This window comes from Solenopsis invicta, chromosome 1 (assembly GCF_016802725.1).
Source record: "Solenopsis invicta isolate M01_SB chromosome 1, UNIL_Sinv_3.0, whole genome shotgun sequence".
In the NCBI taxonomy this organism is placed as follows: Eukaryota; Metazoa; Arthropoda; class Insecta; order Hymenoptera; family Formicidae; genus Solenopsis; species Solenopsis invicta.
Genome location: NC_052664.1, coordinates 31269700 through 31282693, shown reverse-complemented (window position 1 = coordinate 31282693; position 12994 = coordinate 31269700). Strand labels below are relative to the sequence as shown.

At 40.2% G+C, this 12994-nt stretch overlaps 1 protein-coding gene across 8 annotated transcripts in view; it reads right to left on the bottom strand.

Annotated features, from left to right (window-relative positions):
* The window catches only part of LOC105201550 (ras GTPase-activating protein raskol), a 312586-nt gene that overhangs the window by 188605 nt on the left and 110987 nt on the right, over positions 1-12994 (bottom strand). For 5 of the 8 annotated variants that reach the window (XM_026134478.2, XM_039457059.1, XM_039457094.1 and 2 more), the window contains exon 2: positions 4510-4995. The exons of the other annotated variants lie outside the window; for them this stretch is intronic. In XM_026134478.2, the coding sequence (XP_025990263.1) occupies positions 4510-4741 (232 nt within the window). In that variant the 5' untranslated portion in view covers positions 4742-4995. The remainder of the gene's footprint in view (positions 1-4509; positions 4996-12994) is intronic. 8 annotated transcript variants of the gene reach the window in all.

Below are 12994 nucleotides of genomic sequence, written 5' to 3'. Positions count from 1 at the left end.
TTTCAGGATTATCCGACAATTTCAGAATTTCCCGATAATTACTTGCTCTCTCATGCATTTCCTAGTTGCTCCAATATGCATTCGCTCGCAACAGATACTCGCGTATCAAAGATACGTATTCATCTCTCTTCTTTCGTATCGTCTCGCAATCGACGCCGCGCCGCGCCGGTTCCAGTCTCTTGTCTTAACACAAAAGCCCCATAAATCCAGCGTCCGTCCGGAGAATATAAAGCGGATCGACGGGATCGAAGAACAAATCGTAGGAAGCGACCGATAACGATTGCCTCGCATCAATACGTGACAGAGCGAGATCGCGAAGCGGGGCTCTTCCCACGTGAGAATCAGCCTCGAGTGAGCCAGCGAGCGCGGGTATATCGGCTATCGGCGTCCTCGTCTTCATGCCCGCTCGATGCACCGAGGATACTGCGAAGATGAGGAGACTCCCATAGCAGCCACGACGTGCCGCAACGTGTGTTTACGTCGACGAGCGGCAGCGTGGTCGGTCTCCTCTATCGCAGCTAGGGAATGTAAGTGGGTGATGGAACGAGAAGAAAGCAGGACGGAAGACAGCCCGCGGTGGAAAGCACCGCGCGCTGCTCTGCGCTGCTCTGCGCTGCGCCGCGCCGCGCCGCGCCGCGCCGTGCCGCGACTCATTTACCTACATCGATTTATTGCGACGAGGAGGGAGATTATATCTGCGAGCAGGATCTTAGCCGGCGCATCGCATCCGCGCGCGGTGGATCACGATTTAATTGGTCTCCGCCGCGAATCGATCTCGTAACAGTTTCCTTTCCCTGCCGTCGGCCGGTCGGTCGCCCACGGCAGAGAAGAAGAGCCCGGAACGCATCGCACGCCCTCCTCTTCTGCGTCTACGTCGCGTCTGTACCACGCCATGCCGCCCAGAGCGACGATTTTCTCTTTAAGTGCGGCCAACACGCACATCGCGGACTGTACGCTCTCGGGGAAAGATAGCGCGTCGTTAGATTAATAATCAGCAATTTGCGCACGCCGGAAAGGACGGCGGCGCGGCGTCGCTCCTTGCTTATGGATCATCTGTAAAGTGTGATGGATTGGATAATGTAACGCGGGTAGATGTGCGTTGCATACTCCGCTACACCTCGCGGATAAAAATGATTGTGTTTCTCTTTTTAAATTGTCATTTCAGATCGCGACGCTTTTTTTTCCTCTGTTAAACCTACACGATATCTTGATTTCGAAATTAATTGCTAATAATTCAAAACTGGAAGCTCACCGCGACTCAATCTTTTATTTAAGCGTTTTGTACGTGAATATAGGAAGAGATGTATATACTGCGTGCATGCGCACGCTTATTTTCATCTCTAGCTTCGATATAGATTCCATGAACTGCGGGTTAACATTTAGCACCCATTCACGTTGATGCGCGACAGGCGCGTTCACCCGACATACCAGTTAATAATGCTATGCACCCAATTATCTTTATGACGTGACATCAAGGTGCGTGTCATCTGGGACACGCCATAGTAAAATTCCCAACCCGGCAAAATCCCCAGAAAATCTTGACAGGCGGTTTCACTCAACGCTCGGCAGCCGTCTAATCCAAGTGGAAAGCATTCGCGTACGCGAATGAAATGCGTTATACTCCTGACTGAACGTCGTGCATATATATGTATACCGGGAGGAAAATCGAGATAACAGTAGCTCAAGAATTATAAACTTCAACATATGAAGATTACGTTACCGAATTATCAAATTCCATCTCGTAGTAAACGTGTGTTAATAAAAATCTAAGAGTGTAAACGACGGGTATCTATTACAAGGTCGATTGGCTATTTATTATTAGCTTACATGCGTTGCCCCAGAAAACTTAATTTTATAAATAGCAAATCTTGCAATACCGAGAGGAGAATATTAATTTTAATATATTGTACTTATATTTAAATATGGTAAAATTTGTTCTCTTTCTCGTTCTATCTACATTGAGAAAAAAAATGTTAAATTACCTAAACTTTTCAACTCAATTAAATTTTTTTAATTCAAGTATTTACGTATCTAAGTTAAATATATAAATTCTTAAATTAAAGTTCAAACATTTTATGTATTTAAGTTCAAACATTTTATGTATTTAAGTTAAATACATAAATACTTAAACTAAAAAAAATTCAATCAAGTAAAAAAATTTTGTCAATTTAACTTTTTTCTCAGTGTATTTTTATTATTTTTTAAAAGATATGCTCGTAATTATTTCACTATAAATGCATATAAATACCCCCCCAAAAAAAAAATCGCAAACTATTGTATGTAAAGAACATCAGATAAGAGATCGTATAATACGCCCGCCTTTTCACAGCTTTACGTTAATAATATCGTCTTGATAATATAGCACGCGTGTACCCACGACGTGCTATTATCTTACCCGATTAAATTACCCAATTATTTCTACTGTAGTATTAGGATGCGTATCTAGCATGTGTCAAGGTAAATTCTTTACCGAGAAGAGCTGGAGAAAATCTTGACGGGCGTTTCATTCCGCCGTCCTCACCCACGCAAAAAAAAAAATGAAAAGAGTTGTACGCACGTTAAAATACAGATAATAGCAAGTGGGTGGAACCAAGTTCGTTTCACATTAAATAACGATGTCATGTTATTTTGTGATAATTGTACATTCTTATTATTTTGTGTTAGAGCTGCATTTTACATCATTTTATTGTAATAAAAATTTGTAATAATTTGAAAATTCTCTAATTAAGATATTAATAAAAAAAAAATTAGTGGCGATAAATAATCTCTTTGATAAAAACCGTGAAAGAAATATAATATGAACGGTAACTCTAAATTATTCGTATATCTGATACAGTACCTTTCGCAAACGTTTGAAAATCACTGACAGCCATGTAAAATGTGTCTCGCGATTGTGCCGAGAAATACAAGAGGACGACGAAACTCGACTGTCTTCTCGCGTGAACGAGTTAATATTATTGACTTAATAATCCCGTACAGCGCATACGTTATCCGATTCCCTGCGATCTGCCTTGATTAAATTACCCAATTATCTTCTGGACGTGGCGTCAAGATGCATATCCAGCGTCAAGGTGAAGTCGCCTACCGAGCGAATCCGCAGAAAAGCACGACGACCGTTTCATTTCGCGGTCTGCACCCACGCGTGCAATTGCATGGTTAAGGCGAATTTATACGGTTCATTCTCCACGCGCTGTGAAATGAATGCGTCCAAATGAACGAGTTCTTAATTGAACGTCGAAAGTGTCGAAATCGTTTCACTTCGTTTCACGGATTTTCGTAATTTAACAAAAAAATAAAAATAAAAATTTAATTACATTTTGAATACTAATGAAACTGCTTGCTATCGATATACGAAAATAATTTAATTACAAATCGCGAGCTCAACGCAAGAAATAAAATTCTTTTAAGCAAAATGAATGATTGTCTTTTTGAGGAAGCTGTTTATAAAATTTATTCTTCACCTTATTAATTTATTAATTCGTCTAGAAAATTATTATTAAGCACTAGGATCTGCTTTTGACCGGTTGAGCCATTCTCGTTCTTCAAATTTCTTTTCCGTGTCGAAATGCTCATGGAAAGTTAATGGTGTAGATTCGCTTTTAATCTTGGCCGCGAGGATGAATTCACAACAGTAAATCACGAGCGAGGATATCCCTTTCGACGCGTGCGCTGAGCAAGCCGTATTGTATGTTAATAGCAATTATCCGAAGGGGCTAGCAATTGGCAATTGGCCTATGGCCACGGAATAATGGCGCAAGTGCATCGCTCTCTCCTCGCACACGCCACGCGTTGGCCAGGCAGCCAACGGCGGATCCTGTCTCAAGCTACTCAAGGTGACGCCGGGATATCGCTTTAATACCGTATCCGGACAAGGAAGAGAAAGAGGAAAAAAAAAGAGATAGAAAGAGGAGACGGACACATGTTAAGTACGCGTTTAAATGACGGCCGTCCTGCCTTCATGTCCTGCACGGACACAAGTTCGCGGCAAGACGCTGCCGAGCACCGACGTAAATCCTAAAAGATCGCGCGCATTTGTTACGTCAGCCAGAACGAATGTAATAATGCGCGACGTTTCTGCGTTCGTTTTTCTTTTTTTTATTTTCGTTTTTAACGCTCGATTTCTGAATCCCGCCACCGATCCCGATTCGAAGAAGAGTGAAATTCGTGAAAAAAAATTTTATATTCGCAAATAAAATTCAAGGATCACTCGATCTTGTTGCGTGAAAAAATAATCTTGAATCACAAAAGAGAAAGAGAGAATATATATTTTTTTAAGAGTAAAATGTAGTGCTCTTATTTTATAAAACACTATAAATTTATAGTGTAAAATATAAATTACGGCGAGCAAGCAGTCGCAGTCGGTTCAGAGCCCCAAAGGGAAATGGTCAGAAACCATTTTACGCATCGAGAATCGTAATCGCTCTAGATCTGTCTGCTGGCAGATTTCTAATGGAAAGCGAAGGGGAGAAATAAGTATCTGTGTATATATATCGTGTAGGCACAGCTTACCGCAGTAATGGACCAAAATGTGAAGAGTTCCAGCGTGGATGCGGCTGTCGCACCAGGAAGCAGCGTCGACCTGCGGCTCGAAAAGGGAGAGGTCGAGGCCCTCCATATCGCTCTCGCCGCAGGAGTCGCTGAGGGGCTCGAAATTGCTCCCGTTCGTGCCCCCATCCTCGGCCGTCAACTCCTCAGAAAGGTTCTCGCCGCCGCCACCGCGGCATCGGGGCGTCAATGCCATTTTCGGTTGAATACTCCTCTCGCGCGAAAACCGCAAAGTCCTCCTCTCCGCTCGCGCTGCCCGCTTAATAAGACTCGCGATGCATGCGCTCGGTGGAGCGCCGAACTTTTCTCACGGAGATATATCTCTCTCGTGCAGCATCAATTCTTCCACGGATTCTTCCACCCCTCCGTCTCGTAAAACTCGCGTCCTCGCACACCTCCGCGCCCCGCGAGTCTCACCTCTTCATTTCACGGTAACTCGCGTTCGTTCGTCTGGGGAGAATCGGTTGGATCTTTCACGTGTTGGAAATGGATGTTTCTTCATCCGTCGTGCAATGTGAGATATATGTATACAGAGTGTCCTACGTTCTCCGCATAGAATCTTAATAATAGATTCTTCGTCCAAGAGTTAAATCTCTCTCCAGGTTTTTTTTCTCTTTGTGAAAGTATAATGGAATTTTGGGGAAATTTAATTTGATTTTTGCAAATATAAAAATAACGCGAAAAAAAAAAGATTTTATTTAAAAAATTCAACCTTGAATTTATTGAAAAATCTCTATTATTACGATTCGGACGCGACGAAGGTAAGTGGCTATAAAAAGTTTCTCCGGACATAAGAGAACACGAAAAGAGAAACACATCCACCGTTGATTAAATTAGTTCCTCTCGCACCGCGTTCATCCTTTCATTACGCCAGTCTGCGTTCCACCATTCAGAATTAACTGGACTTCTTTCGACGCTCGAAAGGATACTTTATACGTTTGCGCAATACGTACGACGACGATTCTTTCCGGGCGGAACACAAGTATCGGTGTGAGTTTTAATCAGGCGTTCGTTTCTAATGGCTTTCATAAATTAACCCCCCTCCCCCTCTCCCTCACGCCGGACTAATAACCGTCATAATAACTCCGACCGACGCGCGCTGTCGATTTTTTTCCACAAGTCACGCGTTCTACCATCCTAATTAGGTTCGGCTTCTAATTACTTGCGGACTGAAAGACGGAACAGGAACCAGAAAGTGATCGATTTTGATCTGCGGTTTTTAATTGCTGCTGACGTGACGCGTTTAATGCGACGATTATCGTTACGTATGAATAAGTACGAAATTAATACGATAATTAACTTTTATAACACCAATTTCTTTCATATTTTTCAAAGTTTAATATTATTATTAAAAGCCGAGCTCTCATTCGGAAATGCTCTTAAAAAAAGTGTTTTAAAAATCTTCGAAATACTCTTAAATAATTTTAATAAACTTCTTCTTTTGTTACTTGCAAACGCATTAATTAGCAAGCACATTTTTGAGAAATTGAAATCTTTTTATATAAAATACATAATTCCTCAGAAAATATAACTGTCAAAAAAGTTTTGTAAAATCAAGTTTTCTCTTATTCTGAAATAAAAAATAGTACAATTTCAAGCGCTGCAAGATAATGTTTGCTGAGCCGCCTCAGGGGGTCGTTATTTAATTAAGCGAGCTTGTAATTAATTGCATGTTGCCTGTCCATCTCTTGTACGACACGTTGAAGAAGAGTTGTGAGATACCGCGAACAAAGTCGCACGCCAAATAGAAAAGTTTTGCTGCGGATAACAAGTTGCTCACTTAAATTTACAGGAAATATTAATAATCCTCTCGATCCTCTCGATGTCAGGAAAATAAAATACGTATAATGCTAAAAAATTGATACGTGATAATGTTAATTTTTCGCTAAAGAATTGTTTTGAATTCGTAACAATCAAATGTAAAAAATCATTGTTTCTTCGCGTTAAGTGTCGAACGTTAATCTTAAAAATAAATTTAAAATTACACTGGAAAATTGATTTATATGATAGAAATAATCGAGAAGCATAAATAAAAAAACAATCGTGGATCACGTGACACAAAATTAAGATGTAGTGGCGTGCACCAATTAATTAAAAACGACAGACAGGCGCGACAACGTTGAGCCTATAATCTTTGATCTGGTCTACTTGTGTAAATTCATTGAGAATGACAAAGTTGTTCGTAAGGAGTCTACCGTGTCAAATGTGCGTGAGGCGACACGCGCGAGAACGAAAGCGGGACCGTTGCGCGTTCTCTCGACGACGCTCGCTTTCTCGGGCAAGCGGCCAGCCCGTGCCAACCTGTCATTACGAATCTTTCAAGTTCAAGAGCATGATGAAGGCACTCACTTTCTCGCTGTCATCCGTTGATCACGAAACACTTTTGTAGTAACAAAAGATCGGAACGTCGCTGTTTATACATTGAAATCTTTTATTTTTCGATGTATTTCTCACTTCGTATAAACGTGTTTATTTTTAATTTCGTTGATTTTTTTATTATCGTTTTTTTTTCAGATTCAATGTTCGGTACATAAATATAATTTTTGTTATGCGCGTGAAATTCAACAATGTTGAATTGGACGCGTAAACGTTTTAGTGCGAAACAGTGGGAATAAACTGAAAGCGAAAGGGTTAAGCAGGAATGAGACATTAATTATCTTGTGGTTCTCGCGCGCGAGCCAGATATAAATTATAACACTGGCGTTTCGCTATCTCTCCAGCGCCGATAAATTATTTACACGTATTTACGCAACGCAACTTCCCGAGGGATTCGCAGATAATAAAAGCGAAAAAACCAGTTTCGTGGAAAAAAAAGGGAGGGGAGGGAAAATGTTAACGACGCTGACATAAAGAATTTGTATAGCAACCGGCCAAATACCGACGTATTTATATCCGACAAATATCTAATACGCAATCGTTAGTCATACGTGCGAAGGTCGCCCGATCCAGTGTGCGAATCATTCCCACATGCCATTGACCCGTTTTCATGAATTGCTCGTGGCAACCAGGATGTTTCGCGAGATCATTAAATTATTACGTCATAGAGAATTTCAACAAGGATGAAACGTATTATTATTTTAATCTCTCTTTTTATAGTGCTATTTAAAACGTTCTTCAAAAAACATCATTTCCATTTAGAAAATAATTATAGATCAAAAAATTTTGAACTATTTAAAATACTACATTTGTGATATTCACAAATTCTCTGTTTAATTCATTTTTAAAAAATGTTAATTTTTGGTCAAAATATATATATTTGTTCTTAAAACATTCATAAAATTATGCAATAAAAGAAAAAAATTTTTTAATGAAAAAGAATACATTTTATTAAAACCATATATTTTGATGCAAGCATTTGTTTATTCAGTTTAAATAAAAATATTTATTTTTAAGTAAATAGACATATTATCTTAAGTATATAATTTTGTACTTAGCATTTTTTATATTTAAATGATAAATTTAGAAATAAGCTAATATTATTAAATTTAATTAAATTGTTTCTTAAATTAAAAAAATCTGATTATCTAGAATATAAAAACAGTATAACGGTAAATATTTTTTAAATTGTAAAAAAAATTATTTTATTAAAAATTATTTCTTTATTTTATTTACATAAATATTTCAATTAAGAAATGTCCAACTTGACTGCAAGTAAATAAGATATTACAAGTAAATAATTTTGTGTTAAATAAAATTTTTGTTTTATTTTTTCTTTCAGAGTATAATATGGTACACATAATAATAGTCCATCTCTAAATCAATTAAAAGAGTCATTAGTAAAGAATTAATTTGGCAGAAATTGTTAAATGATAAAGAAATCAGTAAAAAATATTCAATCTAAAAATAAAAAATACTTGTAACAAATTTGATAGCATATTAATACCATATAATCAAATCTTTTACTCGATTAATAATCCGATGGCAGTTATACGAATCGTAAGTATAGTACCAGTATAGCTACGAGGCAACGGGCAAAGGAGAAGAAAGTGCCTATTGTCTATTTTCGGGGCGAATTCGATCGCTCGCAATCGGCGCAATCAGCCCCAAGCATTCTCGGATCGCGGTCGATTATCGATCGGCCGTAATTTGTAAGAACCGGCGCGTTTCCCCAGACGTGCGTGCGGCGATCGCGCCCAAATTTATTGCGTGTGTGCATGCGTGTGGCAGAGATCAATATCATGATCCGTTCACTGACGATCGCGCCGAAGATCACGGCGCGTGAACTGGTTTCGCGCGCGAGAGAGTATATCGGGCGAGCGCGCGCGTGCACGCACGAGGAGCAAAGATAGCGGAGGCAGGAGAGAAAGACGAAAGGGTGCAGGCGAGCGAGTGAGAAAGAAGGGGAAAAGAAGAGGAAAAGGAAAGCGACCGGCCGAGAGGTCGTTCGCATCCAGAGTTCGAAGTTGGCGGGCAAACGTGTAATCGCGTTTCGTGACTACGACGTAGAATTCGTTGCCCTCTGCCCTTTCCTCCCTCTTGTCCTGTAAACGCGCACGAGACCGAAAAAGAGAAGGGACAACGGAGAGAAAAATTGTCGGATCGCACGAGATTTTTCACGAAAATGTCTAAAAAGGGGGGAGGGGAGAAATTATGACCAATGGAAAGATCCCCGCGCAAAATTTAATGTAATTAATCGTGGGGAAATAAAATACACCGCGTTGTAATTTTCTCTCGCGTCATTATATTCATTGAAAATGGACAGCGAAAAACGGATAATGCTATCGCATCAAGAAACACGTTGCTCACGCGAAGACGTTAATGTGCAGCGCGATGGCAGAATTGTCTTCGGCTTCCAAGGCTTCAATTACGGGTGATTTTCCCGTAAATTGTTGCGGCTGAAATGTACCGCGCCACGGAAACCGTCGCAGAGGATAGCGCTTAAAAGAGATTTTCTCTCGCGCCTCCGATTAACATATTCTGACCTAACGATCTTCTAGTAGTTTACCTTCTCGGCAACTGACTATTGCGACGTTAACAATGGAAGCCTGTCAAAACGTTCCCCTCTACACGTGCGGAGTCGAAGATCATCGCTCGTAACTCGCATTAACATCTCTTCAAAACGTCAGACGAAGATCATTATCGTATCTTCTTGATCCGTTATATAATGTGCGAATAAACGATCCGGGATCAAATATAGCTCCCTATAATTTCAGATGTGCTACATGCTTCAAATTATCTTATTATCGAAGAATGTTGCTTAGGAAATGGCGAGATCTATTGAAAAGGTAATCAGCACCGAGTGATGATTTACCTCTAGTTTATATATGTATTTTACACAGTAAAAAATAAAATGCTAATTTAACATATGTGTATGTCCCAGAAAGTCTATTCTAAATTTTAAGTTAAAATAACTCATATTTTAACTTAATGACTTAAAATAAGTTATTTTAACTTAAAGTTTAGAGTGGACTTTCTGGGACATTTTATTTTTGACTGTGTATCCACAAATTTAAAGAAAAAAATAATTAAAATTTAATAATTTTTTACATTTACCATAGAAATTTAGGAATTTTTCATATTTTGCTGATTTTCTCGATATTTCTTAATCATACGATTTTTCCAGTGCAATTTCCTTTGTTCGTAACTCGTCCTTCTTAGTACTTTCTTAATTTAAAAAAAAGCAACATGTCGGTATCTGATATATCTTACACGAGATACGTTACACTATCGTCGGTCGCAGGTGCATCGACGAGCCTCTGCATTGCGGCCGAATCGACTGGGCGCGACCCACGTCGTAAAAAGGCCGAGTCGTAAAGTCGCGACAGAGAAAGGATGCCGCTAGGATACGTTCGTTGCCATCGATGTGTCCTCCGGACTTTGTTGAACCGCGAGAGCCGGGCGAACCTTGACATTTCGCAGAGGTCAGAAAAGAAGAAGAAGAGAAGGCGGCCACGAGGCGGTCCGCAGGCGCAGACGAGAGCGATCTCGAGCCATCGAGCGGAGAGCATCTGGACCGCGCGCGTGGTTCCGGCTACCATGAGAACCTTATAGTTGCCTACTCACGGCGAAAGCCGAAGAGAGAGAGAGAGAGGAAGAGGAGGAGAAGGAGGAGGAAGAAGGCGGCTGGAGGCACAAGCGAAGTGGCTACTTACGACAGCCACGATCCCCTCGTAAACATCGGACGGCGGGACGGCTCCTGGGAATCCGCGCGCGGCGAGAACAAGGATACCAGGTGCAGCGGTACCGATAACGACCGCGCCGACCGCGCCGACCGCGGGAGGCAGTGCGTAACGCCACCACGGGCCGAAGGGATCTCAAGCATTCCCGCCATTTTTGCCACCACGCCGCCGAGCTGCGCACTGTGGCGGATAGAGCGAGGCCGGCATAATTGCCTCAAACTTTACGGATAATTGAGCGAACGGACGCGCGTCGAGACACGCGTTATTAATTACGTACGCGCGACCGTGGCGTTACCGTGCCCGCTAATGATGCCCGCCGCGGTACGGCCGACGAATGGCGGATAGCGGATGAAATTAAATCCTTGAGAGCTGATGGAAGAAGACCTTGATTGTTGGAGCTCTGTGTGCGATGATCTTCGGATCTCTCTGCACGGTAATCTTCAAAAATCTACAGTCTCAGTCTACAGGAGAGAATCACTAATCATTCGGAATTAAAATCATTTAGAAGTAATTGAAGCGACTCGCACGCAATTGTGGCGTGGGATGAGAGCATCGATGAATGCTGCATCAGCATTCAAAATTATACTTATTTGTGTAATCACGTGGAATAATACAATTACATTATCATTTCACTTTGTTAATTCTCCGTTACCACGTATTTCTTTTGATTATCCGAATTGCCAAGGTTTCGATTCAACATCACACGCGTGGTGGTGTACATAGAAATCTGTGCTGCGTGAAAAGTTTCTTAAGGATAACGTGGTTAATTGAACATATACGGGTGGGGAAAGCAAAGTATCTTAAACGCGTAATAATATAGTTCGCAAAGACTTTGGATTTACTCGTGCATGCCGCCGCCGCGTAAATAATGCTAATTTAAATTCGCAAGAATGCTCTCTACAAAACGCGTTACACGTCTGAATGTAAGTCGGTTATGCGGTCTGTGCCTCGAGGAGAATACGAGTAACAGCGTTGATGTTATGTTGTACACGGCGAACGAGGAGGAGACAGAAGTCGTGGCGCGCAAGAAGGAGAGAGAAGAAACGAACAGGCGAGATCGAATCAGCTGAGAGGAAAGCCGCCTTCTGGCGAATTCAACAGAGTGCTTTCTTAAATCAAGAATACGAGGTAGATTTGTCAGGCAGGATGCCGTGCAATTTGTTACTTGGGCATGATTCCTCGAAATAAGAAATTGACAAACTCGTATGACGAGATTCATAAGATTAGATTATACGACTCTTAAAATAAATCAAGGATAAATTCTTTACCGCGTATAGATACGTAAACAGGTGTAAAGTTGACTTTAACTCGATCTAAAATAAATTACAGTCTTAATGAGGCTTTTCTTCATTAAAGATTCTGTGAAGATAATAAAATATTTTCGGAACAAACACAATGTAAATGTATTAATTTAGACAACATGAGTTTTAAATTCATTTCCTGCTTCCTACTGACAATGACCAACGACCATTTAATCATTTAGTCATTGTAATACATTTTGATTATTTACTTTTGTCTTTATACAGAAATATTTTTAATGAATGCAAAAGCTGAATACTAGAATAATATTACGGCGTTGAACTTCGAAAAATAGATATATCTGAGTAAAAAAAGACTTTCCAAGGCCAAAACAAAAAACTATTTTTATTGAGTACTTAACTTAGTTTTAATTTTTTTTAAAATAAAGTAATTTTTTGACTGTCTCGCATTAATACTCCAACAATAAGTTGAAATGCAAAAAAACGGCCAATGAAACGAGCATGAATCGATATCGTGTGCGATTATTAAATGAAAAGAATTTTTATGTGTGATAAAACACGATATTTTAATAACTGAGAGAGAAGCTTACAGATCCCTCAAAATTAAAATAGTTTAATTAGTTTTAATTAGTTTTTTTCAGTCACTTTCATCTCTAATACGACATTATGAAAAACCAATGCTGCTTTCTATGAAGAACGGTTAAATGCTGCAACATAATTATTGCAACATCTAATTTTTATAAAATCGAATTAATAATTCAAATTAATAAATAAACGATTTATAGCTTTCCCGTACGTCGAACACAGCAATCGATTTTCGATCTTTGGTGACGAACGCGAATAATTGCAAAGAGTGTAATCAGGAACCTCTGTTCAAACCTCTGTAATTTTGTCATGAGAAGTTGAAGGACGCGCTCGTCGAAACTCGTCGATGTTTTGCCGAAACGAGAATGTTAGATTGATTAAAAGCGACAACGAGTAACGACCGAGTAATTTCGGCCCCGTGACGATCGGAAGAAGAGTAGAATCGGTGGTTTGCGCTACGCGGCACGGCGCAAACTTAGTATGTTC